Genomic DNA, 25,263 nt, shown 5'->3' with positions numbered 1-25,263 from the left:
ATTTGTTTTAATTATTGGCAGGATGTACATTCATGAGGTCATATAGCCTATATTTTAAAAATGTAACAGAATGAAGAAAATGACACATTTACAAGATAAACCATTTATGTGTGGAAACTCAATGTAAAGTAGTAACATTTGTTTATTTTTCAGATACAAACCCAGACTCACTCAATTAATGTGCATTGAATGAATAACAAATACAAAACCAAATCCCTATTTCTTCTGCATACCGACTTCCACAACCAAAAACACAAGACTGCTTAATTCATGACCCAACATAATTTATATTCACAAACATTCAAAAATATCAGTAAGTGTTCTTGGTTTGGTTTTCACGGCTTGTAATGCCTTGAATATATTCAGCATAGTGGTAGCCAACAGCCTCATAAAGTAGGCCTATTAAAACATTATGTAATATTCTTACAAATGTGCTTATAATCCCTCATGCGCAACTATTAATGTAAAGTGTTAGCATATCATTTTCAGTGAGTTTAAAAGAAAATGTATTTCCTGCATTGATTTAATTAATTTGGATTGGATGTAAACTGACCACAACAACCCTGATCAACACTACAAACAAATGCATTATTACAAGGTACGGTGGTTTTGACCAAACTGAATTGCATTTGGATTAGGCAATTGATAGTCTCGCGTAGCCAGAGAAATAACTATTCCACAATCTCCGAATGCTGCATTTGAAAATTGCAAGAGGCAACAGTATGGCAACGCGAGACTAGTATACAAGAGTTAATTAGGACTATAATCAAAATTTGTACATTTTAAAAGATCTATTAGAATTTTTTGTTTAGTCCTACTTTTAGTAATTGTTTTGGTGATTTGTTGATACAAGTATATAAGATAAAAACAAATAAAAAAACACTTACTTCTCGATTATTCTATTCAGTTATAAATCCATTGTTGGTTCTAAATATAGGTTTCAATATATTTTCAGTTAATTGCCCATCCTGCTACTATTACTATACAGTTTTACATTAAGTGGGGCAAGGGAGATTAATCGACAGTCTGATACTACATCATCACAGGGAAGGCCCAGCCTTCAGACAGACATTTATTTACACAGAACAAATGGAGAAGTATTTGAGTCACGTTGAGGCCCAGCCTCACCATGTTAAATAATGACAGGGAGACACACCTTGCAATCTTATTTTCACTATGTAATACAGCAGCACTGTGCTTTGTCTACACAACATGTGATGGTGTATTTGTAATTTTGTATATATTCATATGGAATCTTTTTCTCACAGTCCAGTTCTATGTGCATATATAGAACCATTTTAGTATATGCCATGGTTTGTGTGTGTGTGTCTGTTCATACTGTTGGAATGAAAAACCAAAGACCTTCATCAGGTTCTCTCTGAAGAGGTCTCTCAACAGAAACATTGTTTCCAATTAAAACTTTCTATTTGAAGATGGTGTGCAAGAGTTCTATTCTACATTGATTAGCCTAGCCCTTGGTCTCCTGACCTAGACACTCCTGTTGGCTTGTAGGTGTGCAAAAAACAAGGAAATGTCTCACTTGTTTTTGTTATAATTCACTTATACCATCCCAATTTGCATAACACAAAGTTTAAACCAAGCACTAGCAAATACAGAACATTCACATTAAATCAGTATATTATGTTTGCTTAACATTCATACGTGAACCTGAAAAGACCCAAATGCAGTTGATGGACTTCAAATGGCGGGCTTAACGCCCCCCATTTCATTGCTCAGGTTTGGGCTCAGCTTGTCATCAAAGACTATAAAAAAACTATTATTACCTTTGTATTATAGCACATCGTGAGCTTTGGGCTTCAACTGAGCTCTGGCTCATCAAAAGCTGTACATCATAAGGTAAATTTACACTTCCCCGTGTCAAAACCTTTTCAGTTGAAAGTAAAGCCCAATCACACCGATCCGATGAGTTCATCGCAGCGGTGGCGCATGTTGACACAAGTGATGAAATTCAAAGGAGCTGTGGTTACTTGCAACTGCATGCGTCTACATGCGTCTACTCACAACCGTTTGGTTGCAGGAGTTGCATGGCGACCAATTGGTGTGGTTTGGGCTTAAGTCAGTGGTTTTAGTATTACACGGTCATACGACAGAATAAATTAAGCTTCACACTCAGGCCTTGAACAGATCATACCGTAATATGTAATGATCTGGCCTGAGTAAGCTCTCTCTATTCTGAGTCAGTATATAATGTCTCAAGTAATGCTATTTTTAGTTAGATGTTAGTCAGAAGGGTCAGGCTGGTCGAATGGGTGGCTCCAGCTTGTTTGACAAGGCAGTCAACACCTGGTCAAACTTGGCATAGCGCTGAGCCTGGTTCTCCTCTGCACCCCTACTACCCCATAGCAGCCTCATCTGGAACTCTGTCAGGAACAGCTCTAGAACCTCCGGTCTCTCGTGACAACCTGCGAGAGCACATCACACACATTACTGTAACATGCCAATAATGGCCTACCGGAGAACTCAGCAGTTTTCCGACTCGCAGCGGTTTAGTGCATTTGAGTTCACCTTCATTTAAATTGCATTGAATTGAGAGAGAGAGGATAGTTGTTTAGAGTTTACACTAGATGAAGTAGGGATGCTAAAGTACAGAAACAATGTAATTCATTAGTAAACAATATCCTGAAGAATTGGTAGGCCTACTATCATTGGTATTCTAAAGCCCCACACACACACCGTCTGTGAAGCGGGTGCGCAGCGATGTGGCACAGTATTGCCGCGCGGCATAGCCGCACAGCAACACCCACAGGACGCGGCGCGCTAGTACAGACCTGCCCACGGATACCCGGATGGAGGCCATGCGTCAGGCGAGGCGTGAACAGACGCGTCAGACGCCGCCGGTGTGGGATAGGTTCATTGAAAATAATGGAGGTGGCTGTTTTGACGAGCAGCGTTCACAGACAGTGTGTGTTGGGCTACATACTCACTTAACATTATCTAGCTGACCATTTAATTGCACAAAATAATTTGATCACTTTGGAAATGAACTATAACATCTGTGGGTTTGACATACTACAGTACTACACTGATGAAGACAGTATGTTAGCATAACGATGAAGACGTTGATGAATAGTTTTCGCTGCGGTGAGTTGGAAAACTGACAAGTTTTCCGGATACCCCAATAATATAACAGTGCTTCTTGATTATGTGGTATTTAAACACTCTACCCTGTATTGTGTTGCACTGTCCTCTGCAGGTTGAAATGTACAAATTGGTTGTGCTGCTGGCATTACCTGGTAGCCTACCAGTTTTTCCTCAATGGTTAAACAGGTACTATCACTTCACAACTGGGATGTAGCCAGGTATAGCCAGCAGCATTCAATGTTCACTTCCAACGTGTTGAGGCAGGTTTTAGATCCAGTTTACAGTTTAGCGTAAAGTCAATGTTTTCAGGTTTTCTAACAAAATTGGTACGTGGTCCAGAATGTTGGAGCATTGCCGGTAAAAGTTGTTTCTATGCTTTTTTTGTATGTGGAATACAATATGTAAATGCAAAAGACCAACATGGCTCAGAAGACACTATATACTATTAAGAGCTTTGTGTGAATATATGTTAAAATCAATTAGAAAAGAAACAGGGAGCCAAGGTGAGGTAGTTAAAACAGCTGTGATGTGCTTCTTCTGATACTCTTACCATGTAATTTGGTTTTAGCATTGGAGTGATAGATTCCCCCCAATTGTGCAATGGTCCGTGCTGCCCCCAGGTGGCACATGACAACGTCTACACTTGCCTCCACTGTCTCCCATGGCTCTGCCCCGTCCCCCAACGCCACACTCTTCTCCAAGAGAGTCAGCAGCGGGACCACATGGGGGAAAGTCGTGTTGGACAGAGGACAGCTCTCTGGGAAGAGAGAGACACAGAGAGTGAGCTAGTAGAAAGGAACTGTTTTCATTAACCCTAGTGTCCCAGAACGAAAATAACATCGCCTGCATGCAACTGGGACGTATCCTCAGTGATGTATCCCAAGGTCATCGGGGTTTCGTGTCTCTCGAACATCATACCCCTCACTCGGGTGACCCAGCCGGGGTGATCAAGTCCCGACTTACGTCCCAGTAGCTACCCTCGATCAGACCACTAGGGAAAGACAGGGCCGCACAATCCGTTGGGACCACTCCGGACTATATCTGGTTGTCACATAGTCTATTCCTATGAGTCACTACAAACAGTACCTCAGAACGAAAATAACATCGCCTGGATGCAACTGGGACGTATCCTCAGTGATGTAATAGGCTAATATTCTGCAAAGATAGGCCAACGTTATGTGAAACTAGCCAAACATTTGGCAAAAATAGCAAATCTAAAAGCAAAATAATCACACTTGCGTGAAGTGAGGGTTTATTCGCTTTTGTATGTCACAGGGAGGCATGCTTAAAGCAAACATACTGTAATCAGTAAGACGCCTGAGGGTGAGATCTCCATCCCTGATGATGTCAGGTGACCAACCAAACAACTGACTGACTGACGGGAAATGCACAATTTCATAGTAAATGTGACCTCTGGTCGCAAAAAGTCCATATACGTATCTGCCACATGACGGCATGGTGGGCCATGCTTATATTTTGGGGGGCATGCTGATTTCTGGGGGCTCAAGAATAAGACAAACAGACGTTGGTGGGGCTAGCGCCCCTCAAAAACACGTGATCACTTTATAAGTGCACATACATCATGAGGAATTTGGCTTAATGATTGCTACAGTATACAAGAATGTACAAGGAAAATAAAATATATTATATGATTATAAATAGAAGGAAAACAGGGATGATTTTACATCACATTGTCTTGTAAGAGCCTGACTCATTTCTCATAGAACTAGGGTAGGAATGTATTTACAGGAAAACACTTTCAACAAGTTTCAACAAGAACCATTGAAACCACCTTGAATAATGTCCAAAACACATTTGGCAACAATGATGAAACAAGCGTTCTTCATGTCATTCAAAGTGTCAGATGGAAAGCTTCTGATTGCTCATACTGTAGTTAACAAACCTTTCCCATCATTCAGACTTTTCATGAAGGGCTTCAGTGTTTTCTCGTAGAGGATAGCACCCTCTGTGTGTCGCTGGCGTAACACTGTCCAGGTCTGCTCTAGGCGAGACACCTGAAGGCCAGATAACAAACACTGGGGTTCAGAGCCACATTAGACCCATCAGTGAACACAACCCTCATAAAACAGATCTAACACTTTTCTGCTCATAGACACTTCTTTCCTCTCCTGTTACACTGTTGTTGGCTTTAGTATTGCACTCTTGAATAAGAATAGTTATCACTAATTAGAAACACTTCAATTGACAAGTACAATAAATTAACAGAAAGAAAAGAGAATCTGACATTGGTGCACACAAAGATGTACATTTATGTATTTCTCAAAGCTCTCATCAGTACAACCTCATCTTTGATTTATATACAGTACTGTGTTTACCTGTGGCAGTTCTAAGGCTCTCATGATGGCTGCAAAGCCAAACATATTGCCCAGGGTGCTCTTGAGCTCAGCAGCAATCTGGATGGTTTTATGTAGCAGGGATGCTCTCTCCTCAGTTGTTCCTGTACATCCCAGTACATCCACAGCTAACATGATGGACATTGTGTGAAACCTATTATCAAAGTGATACAGATTGAATAATGGTGAGAACAGAGTTGTTTCAATGAGTTAACTCAGGGGTTTTCAACAGGTTGTCTGTGGAGTGTGGACCACTGGTGGTCCGTGAAGGTATTGCATGTGGTCCCTGACCATTCATTTAGTAATGTAGCAAAGTGAGGATTTTGTATTTTCTTCCACAGAACAGTGCAACGAAACCTTTGTGCACTGTTCCGTGGACGTACGTCAATGTTGTCAGTTACTGGGAAGGCTGAGGTTAAGACATTCCACAGTGTTAGTTAGAATCTCAAGAAGGGTAAGTGCACCAGCTTGCCTGATTGAGTCATCATTATTATGAAAATGATTAGGAAATTTGCACATATAATCTTGGGCAGTGTGGTGTTGGCCCGATAAGCGGCTGGAAATGAGCACAGTCAGGAGGTAAAATGCAGCAACACCGTGGTTTATTCCCAAAAGAAGGTTTACAGCATGGGAAATGGCATGACACACTCAGCAAACAAATAGGGCATGTTGGTGCAGCTCCACCATGCCCTCTCACTGAATCTAACAGTGGGTGTGTGCTTCCTGGCAGTGGGTGTGTGCTTCTTGGCAGCCTTTTATAGGCAGCTGAAACAATCAGTGCAGACTCTACCATATTACCGGTTAAACATGCAACACTTCTGAACCCCACATAACCCACATCACATGAGCCTATAAATCTAAATCACTACACCGGTAAGTAAATATCAATTATGCCCACTATTGCAAGATAAACCACATATCCCATTATCATTAGCAGCTCCAATGCATAACTCAAACACCCCCTGGCCATTTCACTGTGGTCCAGTCCAGACCGATATAAGCCCTTTCCACGTGGACAGAAGAAGCTGTGCGGCGTGTGCGCAGCTGGTTTTTAGACAGCTGGTGGGTGGGAATTAAGCTCCACCTCCGCGGACGATTGACGCGGAGGAGAGTGCTTCCGGGAATCTGGCCGTTGCGCAAGTCGTCCGCGGACGACTTGAACTGTGTGCAGCCGAAAACGTAACCATGGGATAGGAATAGATCAGTGGTTCTCAAAAAATAAATAATACCGGTAATCTTTTCGCTCTGGACCACTCGTATATTTCAGTTAAGTAATGCCTGGGCTTGATATAATTTGTTGCACATAGTATCGTGCAATTAATGAAATCAAGCCCTTAACAGTCATGATTTAATTTCAATCTCTTTATTAGCTATTTATTAGCTATTAATACAAATATGTTCTTACTTTTGAATACTGTAATATTTAAACATATTTTAATACATTTAACAAAGGCATTTTATTTATATTTTAAAACATTTCCCCATGGACAACCTGCAGGGATATTATGCCATGGCATGGACCACTAGTAATACGTGGACCATCGGTTGAGAAACAGTGGCCTATGTATAGACATGGGATGCATTGTATAGCAAGCATTACGAATTGTATCCCATATCCCATACCGATTCCCAACACAACAGTGGTCCCCTGGTTGATTCTTAGTCAGGGTGGTGGTCGCTGGCTCGCAATCAGTTGAAAACCCCTGATTTAACTTATATAATAAAAGGTACTGTATTAGGCACAGCTATGCATTTATCATTGGTACTGTATTATGCACAGCTATGCATTTGTTTTAAAAAAAGCTTGCATTCACTGTATAAGATCTACAATTACCTCAAGGATGTTTCTATTGTGATGAATGGGTACTTTGGTGATGGTATTGGTAATCTGAACCTCAAATGTATTGTGCTACCACCATTCCCATGATCATGGAAAGAAAATCCTTCTTGGATATATTATTACTGTAACACAAAACCTGTGAGAATAACACCCACCTCTCAAGAAGGTCTAGACGGAGCTGGTGTCCATGAGGTAGGGTGAGAAGCTCCATCCCAGAGCTCACACCCATGCTTCTCTGCACTTCTGCACTCACATCCAAGATCCTGGCCACCTGCAGAACACAGACATGCCGTACTGTATGAGGAGGTATTGGAAGAATTAAATATGAGCACTGATTAGAAACTGTCTGTGCACACACAATGTGAATGTGTGCATGCGTGATCACGCTGCACGTGTGCATGTGTCGTGTGTGCAGTGCATGCATACATGTTCGGATCTATCTATGTGTATCTAAAGTTTATGTTGTCCCAGGACCAATGGCTCTCTGACTTGCATTTTATTTTATGTTTTCATACTAGTAAAAGTTAAGTAAGCTAAGCTACTATAAACTGAAATGTATGCATTGCAGATGATAAATCGCAACAGTACCATGCAGTCAGCCTTGGTGATGTGTCTGGCTGCCGTCCTTGGGTCTATCTCAACAAGCAGTTCCTTCACCTTCCTCAGAATGCACACCTCCAGTGGCTTGTTCTCCTTGGGCATCAGCTGCGACTGGTATCGACTTGGCCTGAAGGCAGAGACAGTCTCCACTATCGGGGAAAAATACACATTCCCATTCTCCACCCTCAGTCGGTCAGAGCCCTCCTCTGCACACAGCCTTTCGACATAACTCTGGGAAGGAGGACCGGGATATAGCTCTGAGTAGCTGTTTCCATCTATATCTGCAGGGAGCAGTTCCTGGCTGAGGGAGTTGTGGAGTTTGTCGTTACACTGTCTATGAAGGACGGCGTCAGGGGAGGTGTGTGGTTGGGCACCATTGGGGCATCTGGTCAGGGCGGGGGGAGCCACGACACCTTTTCTACAGCTGTTGCATGGACCTTTGGACTGGTGACCTGGTGAGAAAAATACACAGAATTACTCTATTTGTGATAAATAGTGGTAAGGGGGTGAGCAGTTAGGGGTGTCCCTGAACAAATCCCCTAAACATCTTGATCACTGGGAGTCTCTAAATTGTAAAACGTTTATTAGTGTTTGATTGCAAAATTGGTTGCCTACAATATACTGTATCTTGAAAACTGCTATATGAAATGTGTATAGGCTACTGTAGCACTATGTCATAAATAATGCAATAATTCTGGTAAGCCATATATTAGAGCCTGAAGGGGGAGCAGGACTAGACAACTTACCTAACTTAGTAACTTGATGTCACTTTGACGGCCCTGCCCCCTCTGCCTGTAAGCTAGAGGGAAGCCTCTGTGATGGCAGAGTGGAGCAGGCCGTCAGCCTAATTGTGCTCACCTGAGGTGGGTGTGGCTTAGGGGACTATATAGCGAGCTCTCCTGGCTGTAGCTAACACTTCTCTCTGTCCTCCCTGCAAGCAGGACTGCCACCTGGCTCAAGGGCCTAACCACCCTTTTGTAAAGTTATGCAACACACACACACACACACACACACACTCACACTCACACTCACACTCACACTCACACTCACTCACCACTCTCCACACATCCATACACTGCACACATTGCTGATGACTGATATCCTCACACATCCCACACTTCACTATTTTGCTATGCTTTTATTTACTTTAATATAATAATTATAGTCGTTATACTCTTGTGTGGACTCCCTGTTTTTGCCATGCATCCCCTAGTGCATGACAAAATTGTGGCTTGTCTACATAATTAATTAATTTAGTAGATTGTTTGGTTAAAGGTTTTTCAACAACAAATTATAATATATATTTGTCTTGCTTGGGAGTTTCACACTTGAGTTTGTTTTGTTTTTGGTTAGGAGCCGGACGGAGAGAGCATTTAGCCACAGCCCCAGAGTCTAGATTTGCAACAGGAGGTAAGTGTTGGGATGTGACTTGCAGGTGTTAGTTACATTTTGTTAGTTGGAACAAATCCCTGAGTGGCCTTTACCACTAGGGTATTGGTTGTTTGTTTGTTTCTAGCAGATCTGCACAATGCAATGCGCAACCTAATATAAATCGAGCATACGTTTATAACCCTGGAAATCTGCAGGAAAAAGTTAATAAGAGAGTTTTCCACTCTCATACAGTAGACAGACATGTATGAACACAAATGTTACTTTAACCCCAATTTAGGGTGATTGACTCCCCGACCTGCCCCAAATACTCCAGTCAGTGGAACAGCAGTTGCAGCCTGATTCACTGAGGCATTCACTCGGGTAGCCCTACAAGCAGAACCCAATGCTACTGAAGTTTCTGACATTTTTTAGACCCAGAGCATGGGGTCCTATTCCACCTCCACCCTGCCACCGGGTACGCACACATAAATAAACGTAAACATCTTCGGATAAGTCCTTCTGCGCTCTTTGAGGACTTTTTTTCGTGTGAGGGCTTCTGAATGTGTGAACTATAAGTACCTATAAATACCGCTGCGAATATCTCCTGTGTCGCGGAAGCCGTTAAGTATTTTTAATCTATGTTTGACCGATTTGGAAGCTTGGATTCATCTCTTCCTGCCTCCAATTGTTCTTCCTGCCTTCCTGCATCCAATTGTACCGCCTATCTGGCTAGCTAGCCAGATAGGCGGTACAATTGGATGTCAATAAACAAGGCAGGAAGAGATGAATCCAAGCTTCCAAGGGACCCTACGCAAAGCGACATCCAAATTTCAGAAAAGCTTTACGGAGGGTTCCGAGAGGGGCTATCACTCGGGCTTGATTGAATCAAGTCTGAGGACATTAGGTCTACTAGTACTAGCCAGGCTAAAAGAATCACACCTGTGTGAACAGAGTGGTGCAATTCCCCTCTCTCTCTCTCTCTCTCCCTCCTCTCTCTCTAGCTTGAGATGTTGAATGTTGACCACTTGAAATGATTCACACCTATTTCACACCTACGGTATTTCATTTATTATCTGAAAACTATAGGCAGTGCATTTAAGGAGCTCTATATTTTCGTCCATGCTAACTATTTTGAAAAACATTTTTGAATACCGGTAGTTAAAATAGCCAATCTACATCGACACGTAAGTTTGTACATTTTACTATTTGACTATTTTAACTATTCAAAAATGTTTTTCAAAATAGTAAAAAAAGGCAAAGGGATAAGGAGTTTTGCATGGATGAAAAATTGAAAATGGAGCCCAAGATGTTATTCCCCTTTTGATTTATTACTTATTGATGAATTTATCCGGCTTCAACAGTTTATATTTAATTCATTACATGATATTCAGATTTGATTATTATGAATAATTTGACCATGAATGACTTAATTGACTCATGAAGAGGATTTATTATTTCTTGTCAATCTTGAATATGCATTGAATTGTTATTTATTGTTTAGGTTATTGAATATGTTTATTAATACCAAATAAGTTTCCTTATGTACAGTACACACAACTCCACACATTTCCAGTACAGTTTCCAGGTGCGAACTGAATTGAGCTTTCTTGCCTGCAAGTCTAGGCAAGAAAGCGTACACAAACTAATAACAGGTTGATCCTAGCCTGACGTTTCACTTATTATCACCAGAACATTTAATGGGGGTGGCTAGCGATTCAGGGCTGGAGCCAGGCTAGGTTGACCCACCACTGTGGGGCTTACCTGGTGGACTTGGCTGAACATGTTCAAGGCGATGAACTTTATTCCACTTACTAGGTCAACAGCCTTTTAGTCACACCTACTACTACAAGTAGTGAGGAATGGGTGTCAGGAATCCACAGTGAGTGTAGGTTGTCGAATGTCAAGAACACTATTTATGGGCTGTGGATTACTATTGGTAAGTGAGTTTGCAGTTAATCGTTTTGCCATTATACTTCTTACTTTCTTTGCTCCAGCATGACTTACAATATTACTGACTGAGCAGGCAGGAATACGTATTTTGGAAGACATTTGAAGTTGATGTGGAGTCTCATCCATAATCAAAATAATATTAGTGTTTATGCAAAATGCATTTGATTTAAGAACTTCAATTGTGACATAGCTTTCACAATAACATGCACGTTTAAAGCTGTTATACCTTGGGAAAAGGAACGTGAAAAGGAAACCTTTTGCGCAATGTGTGGGAATGCGTTGGGAGTGCTGTGGTACAATTTGTTTTATCGCTCATGATCATATCTAGTGTAATCTGAGTGTTGTAATATGCACGAGGCTTGATCCACCCCAGTATCTGTACATCATATCATAACAATACGCAATCACTCTTAAGCTGTGAACCTTATAGATGTGTTTGTTTTGCATATGTACTTTTCTCCACATCTCATATCATACCTGTAACAGGGTAACTGTTATGACTTGGCCTATCCCATTATGTGTTATCTTGTAATTATACTTACTCACTGTTAAGTTGTGTAATAATATACTGTACTGTCTGTACACTACAGTAGTCGGTACATAATGTGATTGCATGTGTACTTGTATCCATATCTGTATGCCCAGAATATTTTACAACAGCTCATGCACATTACAACAATTTCTGTAGATTACAATCATTACCATCAGTAGTAAGAGGTCACAGCTGCTGTAGCAATCATCGCCTGTTCAGTTCATGCATGAAAACAAAACGGCATCATCCTAGAACATTCTTGTGTAACTAATGGGATTTGCCTGTAGGAATTCCTGTGGAATTCCTGTAAAACAATCCTCTTGCTTAATCAGGAAGCCTTATCCAGATGTACAGAGGCAAGCTATTGTGTAATGATACAAGCATAGTTAAAAAGTCTTGGATAATCAAGATAAAAACTTGACAAAGGATTCCAAGGAAACATTAAAATAGCACTTAAGTCAGACAGCTTGGACTTTATGTATTGTTAGTCATACTGGATTTGGCAAATATCAAGTAAATTAGGCTGGATTAAGTAAATATCAAGTAAATTAGGCTATGACATCTGATCGGGATTTGATCGTTTGCACATATGTGGATGTACAGTATGGAATTAGTTTAGTTAGCTCGGCCAAAATATTTATTGTGACTGTGTGGTGTAGTTATTGTTTTATTTGCTTGCCGAGTGCCTGTACAGGTCTGCCAGGGATCACAGTGGAAACTAGAAAAAGTGCCCCTCTGGGCACAGGTCAGGTGACGTTATTGGTGGCGCTATAATAGGCCAATGTGAAAAGGGTGCCATTTCTTCTTATGCCTTTGATGGCAAGTGGAGGATTTGTGGCATTTTGTTCCAAAAATGTGTTTGGCAAAAATCCACCTGTTGTTGGCACTACAACAGGCCAATGTGAAAAGGGTGGGATTTATTCCTCATCTTAGTAGGAAAGTGCATGCAAGGGAGTGTGCATGCAACGTTTCATGTAGATTGGTGCAATTTTAGGTAAAAATGTGAAAATCTGCCTCATGGTGATGCTATAACAGGCCGTTCTGGAAGGTTTGGGGCAAAGGGTATAATTTTAGGTAAAAATGTGAAAATCTGCCTCATGGTGATGCTATAACAGGCCGTTCTGGAAGGTTTGGGGCAAAGGGTATAATTTCATGGAAATTGCACACCACTGATTTGTGGCATTTTGTTAAAAACTGACCAATCATGTGGGCTTTGGAAGGCAATATTAGCCAATCAGGATGGAATATGGGAAATGGTGCAGATCCGTGTTGGATCACATGACTATGGAGATAGTGTATACCGAATTGCGTGATGTAAGTATGAGAGACCCGCACACTGTCACTTGCTGGTTCAAGAGCTTTTTGCAAAATGCAACATTTCGGTCTTTTGACCTTCTTCAGGCATGCTGCTTTGTCGCCGACGCACCTGTTGTTATTATAGTAAGTCAAGTGTGCGGAGGTCTTCCCTTCAAAACGTGATGTATGGATAAAATGTGTACGAGTTATCAACAGAAATGTGTTTTTCCAAAATCAGCCTAATGGTGGTGCTATAACAGGCCATTGTAAAATATTTGGCAGAGGTTTGTCAGTGGCATCCAGGGAGTGTGTACATATCTGTGCACAGTTGGGCATGGATCGGGCCAACGGAGATTAGCTGGTAACGGACGGACAGACGGACACACAGACAGAGTGAAAAACATACTCTTTGGCCTTTGGCCTGGTGGAGACAATAAAACTCATACGTTTTATTGTGTTAACCTGTTAAATATGGCGCTACCTGCTTTTGGTTCCTCTGTGGAGCTGTAAGCTTTTGATTTTTCTAATGAAATGGGAAAATAAAATGAAAATAATAGTGTACAATGGTAGTGATTGTAAAAGTTCCCTTTTCATATTGTATTATATTGATACTGTATTAGGAGGACTACATGCTAATCTTGAAATGGCATAGGGAAAAACAATTATACATTTGAAATCTCTAATGACTTATTTCCTGATCATGACTGAAAAGAACAAATCTCTCAGGTGTGGAGCTAAAGTGCAGTGATGTACCTTGATATCCAATCACTTGTCATTCTGATCTCTCCTCAGAAATGGGCCAACTAACACTTGTGGTGTCTGCTATACTTCTGTGTCTCACACCACTTGTGGATGGAGGGAAAGTCCTGGTGTACCCTTTGGATGGAAGCCATTGGATCAACATGAAAGTCCTCATTGAAGAGCTTCATTCCAGAGGCCATGAAGTCACAGTGATAAGGCCAGAAACCAACTGGTACATCCAACCAGACTCCTCTCACTACAAAACCATCACAATAAAATCCTCTCGTGGTATAAATGAGGAGTTCTTCGGAGAATTTGTGATAAAAATGTTGAACTTTCGGCGGGATGGTTCCTCAGTTTGGGCTCGTATGGGACTGGAATGGGAATTAGTGACAACGTTCGCTAACATGCACAAAGACTTAATTGAGACAATGGAGATTATTTTTGAGGACAGTGAATTGATGAAACGTTTTCAAGATGCTAAGTATGATGTGGTTTTGACGGATCCTGCATGGGGGGGAGGAGTGCTGCTGGCTCATCGTCTAGGTCTTCCTTTAGTCTTTAATGTCAGGTGGACTGTCCAAGGGGAGGGGCATCATGCCATAGCCCCCTGTCCATTTTCCTATGTCCCAATCCCCGGGGCAGTGCTGACAGACAGGATGACATTTTTCCAACGAGTCAAAAACATAGTTTACTACCTTTTTACACGTTTGCAAATTGCATATGTTGCAGACTCGAACTACGCACAGTTTGTACACCGATACTTCGGTCCTGACGTCCATTATATGGAGCTGTTCCAGGCAGCCGATATCTGGCTGATGAGAACCGACTTTACCTTTGAATACCCCCGCCCCACTATGCCTAATGTTGTTTACATTCAGGGTTTCCAGTGCAAGCCTTCCAAGCCTCTTCCTCAACATTTGGAGGACTTTGTGCAGAGTTCTGGAGAACATGGGGTCATTGTGATGACTTTGGGCACCTTGATTGGAAAGCTTCCCGAGGACATTGATGAGGCCATTGCTGAGGCCTTCGCCCAATTGCCGCAGAAGGTGATCTGGAGGAACACTGGGAAGAGACCATCAACTCTGGGAAACAACACCTTACTCGTTGACTGGTTGCCCCAGAACGACCTGTTGGGCCACCACAAGACCAGAGTGTTTGTGGCCCATGGAGGTACCAATGGCGTTCAGGAGGCCATCTACCATGGCGTTCCTATAGTTGGTATGCCTCTCCTGTTTGATCAGGAAGACAACCTGAACAGGCTGGACGATAGGGGCGTAGCCAAAGTAGTTGATATTGCCACATTAGACAAGGACAACTTCCTGGAAGCATTGAAGGAGGTACTTCATGAGCCCTCCTACAAGGAGAATATGCAGAGGCTGTCAATGCTACACAAGGATCAGCCCATGAAACCTCTAGACCGGGCCATGTTCTGGATTGAGTTCACCATGAGACACAAGGGAGCATCACACTTGAGGACTGAGTCATACAAGATGTCAAAGATTCAGTACCATTCAATTGATGTTATAGCCTTTCTGCTGGCAGTTGCTTTACTGGTAATTATTGTCAGTATTTCAGGGATGAAGTTTTTGTGGCGTAAAGTGTTTTGCAGGAGGAAAGTGAAAAGAGAATGATGCAAGTGTTATAACATGTGCACATGGGCATTATAACTTCAAAACATTGAGATACAATCATCACCAAATAATGTGCTATTGTTGTGGGTGTGTGAAATCAAACTCACTGGTGTTGTGCTGTGTAGAAAGAGGGACTTCCCCCCTTGGTGACTGCAGCTTACTTTGTTCCAAGTTGACACTGCTGTTATTTGCTGCCTCCCTGTGGTGAAATGTAGAAGGGCTGCATGGGCACAGAGAAGGACAGACAGAGTGAGAAATATAGAGGGGCCATTTGTAAAACAAAATGTTCTTTATGAATTCTATATGTTTACATAATTGACCTATAATGTAAGGCTAGCTGTTCTTTGACTTGTAATTATTTCTTAGTAATTATTCAAGTGTTTACTGTATTATAAGGTTTTCAAATAAATCGCATCAAACCCCTCTTGTTGCTCTTGTTTTAATTAAATATGTGTTAATGTTTCACATGTATTGTGTTACTGATGTCATGTGACTAAAGGCAACCAACACATATACCGTACAAGAAAATATGTAGTACCCGGTACATGTTTGGTGCCATATTGGGGAAAAAAGAAAACAACGTGCAGCTAATGATTTTTTTTATCTGAAACAAATCTACATTGGGACTGGGACTACTCTAGTATATGTAGGTCAGTGGTTCCCAAACCATTTCATGTCAAGGACCCGCAAAATGATACTCATTAGCCCGCGGTCCATTTGTTTCCATTTGTACACTCAGAATTACAGAGTGTCCATTTGGTTCCAAACTATCATTTAGCTGGGGACCCCCTGGAACTCCCCCAATGACGCCTGGGGGTCCCCAGACCCCACTTTGGGAACCACTGATGTAGGTAATGATGTATTTATTATGGATCAACATTACCATTCTAATACAGGCTTTAAACTTTAAAGGCTCAAATTACGATAATGCCTCACCTCCACGGGCAGACACTCAGCGCTCCATTCCCACTGCGGAGCTTCAGCCCTCTCTGACAGGAGGGTGAGCTTATGACGCAGCCTTTAGATCCAGCCAGGGAAAACGCAGTCTCTAGGTACCTGAGTGGTAGCGTCCTGTTCACAGGACTGTGTATCTGGGCTTGGCTCTTTTGTGTTAAAGCTGCCCTGCTCCCAACATAGAAATTGACCAGGGATGGCAGTGAGTCAAAGGCCTCCACCTCCAGCTTGTACTGGACTCTGGTGTATGTCTCGCTGGATTGGACGATGCTCTTGCTGATGAGGAAGTGGAGGGTGTGGCGATTCCAGTGGCTTGTGAGGACATAGTCTCCCTGACTGGACAGAGAGTCCCGGATGATGAAGTCACCATGATTTCCGACCAAGCTCTCAGAAACCTGCCAATCACATGATATTTGCACAATTACAAATAACGTATACTGGACAGTATCCAGGCATGTAACAAGACATACAAAGTGATAACTGAACTGCAACTTCGCATGGTCGAAACCTATACTTTTCAGGAAATGGAAAACATAACCTGTATTCAAATGGATCAGAGTTATTTAGTTGCAAACTCTTGTAATGGGTTACATAATTATAAAGCCCACCGGCAGTCTTAACCACTTTCAACCTGGCTACCTTATAGCAAAAATAGTAGATCTACAAGATCACAGTGTCGCTACTTTTGTGGTCAAGATTACATTTATCCACCGAATATGCAGGTCGGCTCGATTAGCTCAATGGTAAAAGGTTCAGCACCTGCACATGTTTCAAATCCAGCTGGGTCGAAGAGGAAAGTTACATAGTGCTGCTTGAATTGATCAAAGGATGACCGTTGGCCCTTATGTAAGTCAGGTCACAGTGTATATCCTCAATATCAGTTGATTGCATTTCATCAATCAAAGTATTTTTGATATTTATCTTACACGAAAGTAAATAATAAATAAATAGTGCATCCATTCAACCTTCTGTCTTATGTAATGAGGTTGTAGATAATTGCGAAATCGTTTACACATGGCGTTGGGTAACAGTCCAGTTTCTTTTCAGTGAATTGCAGTTTGCTTTCAGTGAAAGTATATTTCACACAAAGAACAGCATATCAGATTCGGTCTGGGCCAATGGTAAAGATTCTGACAGAGTTCAGATTCTAACCCTAACCCACATCATCAGTTGTGGAACTCTAGCCAACATATCTGATCATTCTGCAGAGTAATCCACTAGGGGAACTCAAAGAGCTGAGGCAAGGTTATCCGCAAGGTTCCATTTGTAAAAAACTAAAACATAGGGGAACATTCGGTGTATGACAATAACGGAAATAGCCGATCAATAAGATCACATAGCATTGTATTATGATGCATTGGGAGCTTGTAGAGATGCTATTTTGGAACATACATTGTTCAATTATGAAATTCTCAAACATAAATATCAAAACTCATTTAATTCAGCCTGACCAGAAACAGATATAAAACATATCCCCACTGGCAATACAAAGTTATGAATGACATAGTGGACATGTGTGCGGACGTGCATGTGTGTGTCACTGACCTCCCAGGGGATGCGACCATAATACCAGCCGTGGCTCCTCAGGTTGCAGCTGTTCAGTTTCAGCTCCTCCTCCAGCTCCTTACGCAGGTTCTCTGACGGCCTCTCCAACCAGAACTTCTCCTTGGAAAACTGAAAGGGCATCACAGGCATGGATGAGGATCAGTACCGAGTCCGACATGCAACACATCCACGAAAGAGGAAGCCCAGGGATCTGGCATGATCTGGGATCAGATTACCTCCAGGACCATATCTACTTTGCGTCTACGGCGCCGTCAGCATTGCTACTCAAGCCAAAAATGCAAAGGGCAGTGAATTTCCAAACTTCCAATTTCCTCCGATAAGTCTTATAAAAACAGTAAACATCTTCAATGTGGATGCTGCTGAGACTAGTGCTGGTGCTTGTCAGTAAATGGCTTGAGAGAAGGACAGAGAGTATGGCGTGAGGCAGGGTGGGGAGATAGGGCAAAGAGGGGACAAGTCTTCTATTCCCACGCTGGCATCAGACAGCGGCGTCTCGCCCGCGTTGTCAAGGTAACGTTATTGTGCAACAGGTCATCATTCAGCAGTGTTTTGTCATGTCTTTATACAAATGAGACCGGCTACTGTATATCAAGTACCTCTCCAGCAGGCCATTTACATCAATATTCCGGGAATTCTTTTGTGGGAAAGACCTGTTGACCCCCCCTCCCCTCCCCATTACTATTGGCCCTATTCCCTCACCTAGGTGACATGTTGTTTTTCTCTCAGCCTTCAATCCCCCTTCTTCCATCAAATAGCTTATCCCATGGGACTGTGATTAAGGAGTTGGGCATTTGGCCAACGCCACTTCAAAACAAAACAGGGGGTAAGTCTAAAGACCTAGAACCTACTAATGAATAGCTTTAATTTCATTAGCATTATCATTCATTGCCAGCTTGTCCCATTGAGGCAAGTGTGTTTGTCAAGTACGCAAGCATCCAATTATAAGTCAATGAATTGGAAATTCTCCTCCTTCCCTCTCTTAACACCTTTTCCAGGCATAACTGGTCATATTCAGTCGGGGCTTGGTTGCCGATGGCAACCCAGGGGCTTTGACACTATTCCCCTTAAATAGGCTGTATTTCCAGAGTCTTTTATGTCAAAAGTCCTAATTCAATTAGAGCTTGACTGCTGTGAGCATAGGACTGTCTCCCGTTGGTTTTCCCCATAGTCTCCCACTAATAAGGCTGGAATTTTTATTTGACCTTTATTTAACCAGTAAAAGTAGTGAACAAATGATATTTTTTAAAGAGAGACATAGTCAGGGTAACAGAATCATGACTAATGCAAAGAAGTTGCAGATAAGATGGAAAAGCATACGCAAACACAAATACTCAAAATCACACAACCAAGCATTAGTCAAAACCCCAAATCAGGAAACCTATAACCTCAATGACTTACCTTCACATATTCTCCACTGCTATCCATGGCATCGTGCTGACTGGGGCAGATGAAAAACAGAGTATATATTTAGAAATCCTGTCATGAGATCAAAATGTCCAGTGGATTGTTCAAACACAGGAATGCACAGTATGCACAAAGGTTTGTGTATGCTGTCAATATTTCAGTTTCAGTTTCAAACTGTGCCAGTTATGTAGGTAGGTAAGGTTACTCAATTAAAGTGTCCAAGTGTGTAGACTATAATGGCATGATTAACAGTCACTTTATTATATATTTATATTTGTTTTTTAAACCTATTTCATAATTTTCACATTTTACTTTCCTCATTTAAACTATGGGATATACATGGCGTCATTTGTTCATCTTTTTTAAAGCTCTTGGCTCTTGCTTTGCAATTCATTTGTAAATACACAGCAGTGGCAAATAAGAAGACAAAACATGCTCATGTTCTCTGCATGACTGGCAGTCAATCGTATGCTCTTGCATAACCATTTAATACAAACAGTGTGTTAATATGACAACACCCAGCAACTGCTTGCAAAATAGCAACCTCCTTAAGGGACTATGGAAGGCATGTGCATAGTGAAATCATCAGTGTTAATTGAACTCTGAGAGAGTACAAATGGTCCATTTGTACACTATCAGAAGTTAATTTCGTATGTGTATAGTGAGTGAAAGTATGTGTTGGCAGACTGAATTTGGGGGGACCTCTGCTCTTCTTCAACATGCTGCATATTTCCTTGAGTAAATGTCAGGGGACTTGACCTTGTGTTCCCAACACTGAAACTAAGTTTATAATGCACGCATGGGAACATGGATCTGCACGCACACACACAGGCACGCACGCACGCGCACACACACACACACACACACACACACACACACACACACACACACACACACACACACACACACACACACACACACACACACACACACACACACACACACACACACACACACACGCGCATGCACACACACACAGTCACACACACACACACACACACACACACACACACACACACACACACACACACACACACACACACACACACACACACACACACACACAGTCCAACTTTAGCTTCCCCCTGCCTCCCCCAGCATGCCTTTCTTCTCAGTCAATCACTGATTCTCTCTCCCAGCAAAGAACAGACAAATAAACACAGCGTACCCGATTATACATGCATGTAGTACCATGGGTGTCAGTACAGTATGTACTGTTTCGTAGTAATGCATCATCCCCCACTGCCCGTCTGCCACCAAAACAAATCTTGCATTTAAATGATTCTGATTAGATTCTAGAAAAGTGGCGAACCTTAGAAAAGCTATAGCTTGTCTAATACAAACTATATTAATATGTGGTTTTGTAACATAGCCTTCCTATAATACATAAAGCTCCTCTGTGTCCAGTTTTAAGCGTAATCCAGGGGAACCTCCCTGTCCTTGGCTGGCTGGGGTTCCCAGGATGGATGTCAGTTATTTACAACACTTCCCATGGAGTTAGCCAGCAGCTCTCTCTGTCACAGCTGTAAGTGATATCAAACACACTTAACGCACACATGTAGGCCGTAAACACATTTGCGGACATATATTGGACTGCAGACTATACACACACGTGACACACTGCATGACACGCACACACACACACACAGATTCCTTTTGTGTAAATATGCTCCACACTCCGATATCTATAATGAAAACTATCACCAACCAGCAACCAAACTAAATGGAGATTTTGTTGGGATTGAGATTGCCTTCTCCAAAAATACTTTGTATAGGTTTGCTTCAATTGCTTGGCTATTGAATTTTGAGATGTATGTTAATTTGTACATCGATGAATAATCTGAATTTCCTCATCTCTGACCAAAGACCATCAGAGTCCAAAGTAATATGTAATATCAAATGTAATATCATGGGTCAAGTTTGAACTGGGTCTGTCTAGGCCAGGGTGTTAGATAATTGGCCCAGGAGCCTCACATCATGCTTTTTTACTGAAAAGAAAGCAGGATCAAATTCCTGCCCTTATGTAATAGCAGCCAGTCATGAACCCCTATACTCCCCCATATAACAAACACCGAGATGGTGCTGAACTGGGAGATGAGAAGCATTCTGGGCATTCCAGAATGTTAGCCAACTGATTTAAAAGTAGGCTATTTCTGTCAATGATTTACTAAGGCTACATTCTGACATAAAAGCAAAAACGAATGGTTATTACAGCGGGTATTGGGAAATATTAAATAAAATAAAAAGTTTGTAAAAGTTTTGTAAAAAATACAATTGTATTGCTGTTACCATGCATTTAAAAATGATGACATCTAGCTTCATTATGGCACCTTGGCTTTTTTATATTTGCACGATTGATTGCATACTAAATAAGTCGAACAAGTAGGTTACATGTATATACTGTAGGCTAGTGTAAGGCTACAATACATTTTATTCCTAAAGCTATCAGCCTACACATGCCGCTTATCTGAATTTCCCCCCATTTTATGTTGCTGGCCTGGTCACTTACATTAGCCTACTTTACATTGTTATCAAATTTATAGTCTATTAAACTGCATAACGTCTCTATTTGATTTTATTGCTGTTGCACTGTCTCAATGTGATTTAATGTCTATGCTATTAGATATTGTTTTGGATAAGATGAGAATTAACCTGTCTCATCATAGTCTCAAAGGCTATTCTGCAACTTCACCATCACCCCACCAGTGCAGACTTCAAGATAAATAAAATAATAGCCAGCTACGCGATTATAGCCTACTAATTAAAGTAATTGCATATATGCATTCTCACCTTTTTCTCATTGTCTCCATCCCAGACTGTACTGATTGGTAGCATAGGTCCCGAATCTCATACAGTTCTACTGTACCGCTATTGAACCAGGCAACCAGCACAGCTGTTGAGCTGCCTTGAACATGGGCGTGCGCCTTGCGGTCTAGACGAGAACCACAGCATGCGAGGCAGGGGACTGGGGGGACGCAGTGCGCATGCTTGATGTTGATGATATAATGATAATCGATAATCATGGTAAGGTTTTTTGGCGATGTACTGTAGCTAGACCTACTTATAGATGGGCCTATACTATGACAAAGAAATTAGCACTGCCGTAGCACTTTCAAACTTATAGGCCTAGGACATTTCAATAAATTAAGATAAACTAAATATTATTTCACTTTAAAGACTTAGACTACATTTCCTGTGCTGCCTTTTGTCTTTGAATCTTAGTTATGCTAAGTTGTCATTTCGGAATTGTTCAGCATTTTAGAGCATTTATATTCTTAAAGAGCACTAAAATTAGATTCTCACCCATCAAGTGTCTCCAGCTCCACTTTCTGTGAATCCTCAGGGGGCTTATTGGTTTCCTGTGTCCTCATTAAGTGTTGATGCTTCTCTGTTTGGTCTTCTGCAGAGCCATGTAGGCTCTGGTCTTCTGCAGAGCCCCATGCTACTTGACTTGCTATAGGATCCATCACCATATACAAGTCCTGTGTACGGCTGACTGACACAAGTGCTGACTGAGGGGCCAGGGAAGATGTATGATGGTGCAGAATATTAACTGCAGCCATCTCTGAGGGCTTATCTACGGCACTGCTGGGATCCGCATATCTCAATGATGTGGCATCTTGACTCCACAGGCTGTTCACTGAAGCGATTCTTGCATCTTCTGTAGCGCTTCTATTGGCGTTTTTACATGTAGAGTGGGTTGGCATCGGGGGTAGTGGCAGTGGCCTCGCTTGGGTAGGAGTGGGTTGAAGCCTATCCAGACAGGGCAAGCTGGTAGCAGACAGGGCAGTTAGAAGAGGAGACTCTCGAACATAGTCGCCTGCCAGGCATTTGCTTTGCCCTACTATTGTCTCAGCTTTGCTGGCACCCTTCCTCCTTCTAGTGCTCTGTTTTTCTTTGCGGGGCACAGTGCCCACATGGGAGTACATGTCAGTGGAGCGAACATAGCCAGGGCTGTGTAGACAGGGCTCCATGTCATCCACTGACTGGCTACCCACTGGTGTGTCACTATTACGCTTCCCATCATGCTTTGAGTCTGTCTTGTCTGATAAGAGCCGCCTGTTTGAGTTGGAATGGCTTCCAAACCATTTGAAACCTGATGGGAAGTTTTAGTGTTATTTTCTACAGCATAAACACAATGACATACAGTACATATTTCATAAACTTTGCACATTTTATTTTAAGACCATCTACACGGTTAAGTACGGTTGAGTCCTATCCATCCTTCCTGGCTATCATACAGGTTTACAGGGGAACAAAAGTCCACAGCCTTTATATTAGTCAGACATTGTGGTCACTGGTATGGTCCAGGTTGTATTTGTAATATTATTCAAATCAAAACCCACATTTATTAAAATAAAAACACCAGGAAACGCATTGCAACAGAACTGCAAAACAAGACTTATTCAAATGTGAATGATACTGAACCTTTCATAACACAGACAGGTACAAATTTGGTCTTTTACTTGGTCTTGTAAAAAAAAGTGTCTTTCTCTCTCTACAGTTTGTATTCTAAGCTGTGAGCTGAGCTTTCTGAGTTGTTTGATTATGTGTCTGCCCTGGGGAGCTATTAGAGGTTGAAATCACGACAGTGATTTATTTCCTCAGCTAAATATAAGGCAGCTAATGGTTTTTAATGCAGAGGCAGCTGGTATATCAACAGATTGCAACAGTATAGATGCAAGTACTTTCTTATTCTTGTTAAATTATTTGCTGCTGTGCTGTTATAACTACAGCTTTGGAAATGTCTTTGAATGCACATGATCCTTTTTGAAATGATGAAAAGTGGGAGAAAAACATTAAAGGAGAATAGCAGGGATTATATACTTTTCAAGTTTAATTTAAGTAAGGATTTTCTGTGCACGAATGAATTACAATTATTAAGATTGATACAAATTAGCGTTCCGGTGTCTTAAGTAAGTAAGGTTAAAAAATGATTACTTGGGTGCTAAATGTAGTTTTTAATCAAACTTAATGACGAAATCCAGCATTTGTTTAATAACGTCTCAGTTTCACGTAAAGGTTCTGTGGTTCAACAAGATTCAAATATATTTTTGTTTGTGAATACAAAACAGTGCAGAGCAAGAACTAGTCCCTCTTATGGGTGGAATGTCACGTTAGAGGATTGGTTAATAGCAGAAAATACATATAGTAATCGGTTCTCTTTTTACATTTGCTGTTCTTTCTTCAACATTGTGATTTGGTCTGAGCTCAGCTGGGCTGCTTCTATTGATGCCAAACAATGAACCATTTATGCTTTATCTACAATAGACCAAAAACCTATTTATAAGTAGAACAGTGGACAAAGAGTCATCACATTCACAGAAGGCTGCTTGTGCACGAACACACAAACAGATATATATGTACAGTATGAGCTTGAGCGCGTGCGCGCGCGCGCACACACACACACACACACACACACACACACACACACACACACACACACACACACACACACACACACACACACACACACACACACACACACACACACACACACACACACACACACACACACACACACACACACACACACACACACACACACACACGAAGAATCACTCATATAGAGCTATGGACTTTTAGCCCTGACTCACATCTTTTAAATCACTTCTGAAAACTCACCTCTGTTTTAGCGTTTTCATTGATTTGATCTGTGTTTTATTATTCATCTGTTATGGTAATCATGCTCCCTCCCTGTAAAGCACTTTGTATGATTGGAAAACGCTATGCAAATAAATTCATATCATTATTCATTAGCCTATGTGAGGCTGACTCAGTAGAACATTTAATTCAGGTACTGATCAAGAGGATTGATTGGGTACTTTGGTACTATACTTTATTATTTTTTCCATGCTACTTTTCAATGGAAACAGACAATGCTCAGTTGATAATACCGGTATCTCATTATCTGTACAG

General features: G+C 41.6%; 2 protein-coding genes across 3 annotated transcripts; one reads left to right on the top strand and one right to left on the bottom strand.

The window, feature by feature from the left end:
* Positions 1–124: 124 nt before the first annotated feature.
* On the bottom strand, positions 125–22,720 carry sh2d3cb (SH2 domain containing 3Cb). 2 transcript variants are annotated; one of them, XM_080765421.1, is made up of 11 exons: positions 22,648–22,720; positions 19,339–19,378; positions 17,920–18,048; positions 16,357–16,769; positions 15,528–15,640; positions 7,885–8,348; positions 7,452–7,567; positions 5,439–5,610; positions 5,006–5,117; positions 3,653–3,859; positions 125–2,423 (listed from the first exon to the last, which is right to left on the bottom strand). In XM_080765421.1, exons 1-11 carry the CDS (start codon positions 22,713–22,715, stop codon positions 2,254–2,256), a joined length of 2,004 nt encoding a protein of 667 aa, XP_080621547.1. In that variant the 5' UTR covers positions 22,716–22,720; the 3' UTR covers positions 125–2,253. The 2 variants fall into 2 exon arrangements, with proteins under 2 accessions (XP_080621547.1, XP_080621548.1); XM_080765422.1 differs by lacking the exon at positions 22,648–22,720 and adding an exon at positions 22,135–22,257.
* Positions 11,005–15,843, top strand: LOC308316707 (UDP-glucuronosyltransferase 2C1-like). Its single transcript, XM_080765423.1, has 2 exons — positions 11,005–11,203; positions 13,838–15,843. Exon 2 carries the CDS (start codon positions 13,840–13,842, stop codon positions 15,418–15,420), a length of 1,581 nt encoding a protein of 526 aa, XP_080621549.1. The 5' UTR covers positions 11,005–11,203; positions 13,838–13,839; the 3' UTR covers positions 15,421–15,843.
* Positions 22,721–25,263: the final 2,543 nt, after the last annotated feature.

The sequence above is a fragment of the Protomyctophum bolini genome, assembly GCF_963924005.1.
Source record: "Protomyctophum bolini genome assembly, chromosome: 6".
Taxonomy (NCBI): domain Eukaryota; kingdom Metazoa; phylum Chordata; class Actinopteri; order Myctophiformes; family Myctophidae; genus Protomyctophum; species Protomyctophum bolini.
Note: the sequence above shows the minus strand (reverse complement) of the source record. Positions and strands in the feature narration are given on the sequence as shown.

Bases quoted from the DNA above. Each gene is read 5' to 3' on its own strand.
- sh2d3cb (XM_080765421.1), bottom strand. From the start codon at position 22,715: ATGAGGACACAGGAAACCAATAAGCCCCCTGAGGATTCACAGAAAGTG. The intron at 7,568-7,884 runs GTACTGTTGCGA...TGTGTTCTGCAG, and splicing joins TCACCAAGGCTGACTGCATG to GTGGCCAGGATCTTGGATGT. The intron at 3,860-5,005 runs GTTTGTTAACTA...CTCTCTTCCCAG, and splicing joins AAGTCTGAATGATGGGAAAG to AGAGCTGTCCTCTGTCCAAC.
- LOC308316707 (XM_080765423.1), top strand. From the start codon at position 13,840: ATGGGCCAACTAACACTTGTGGTGTCTGCTATACTTCTGTGTCTCACA.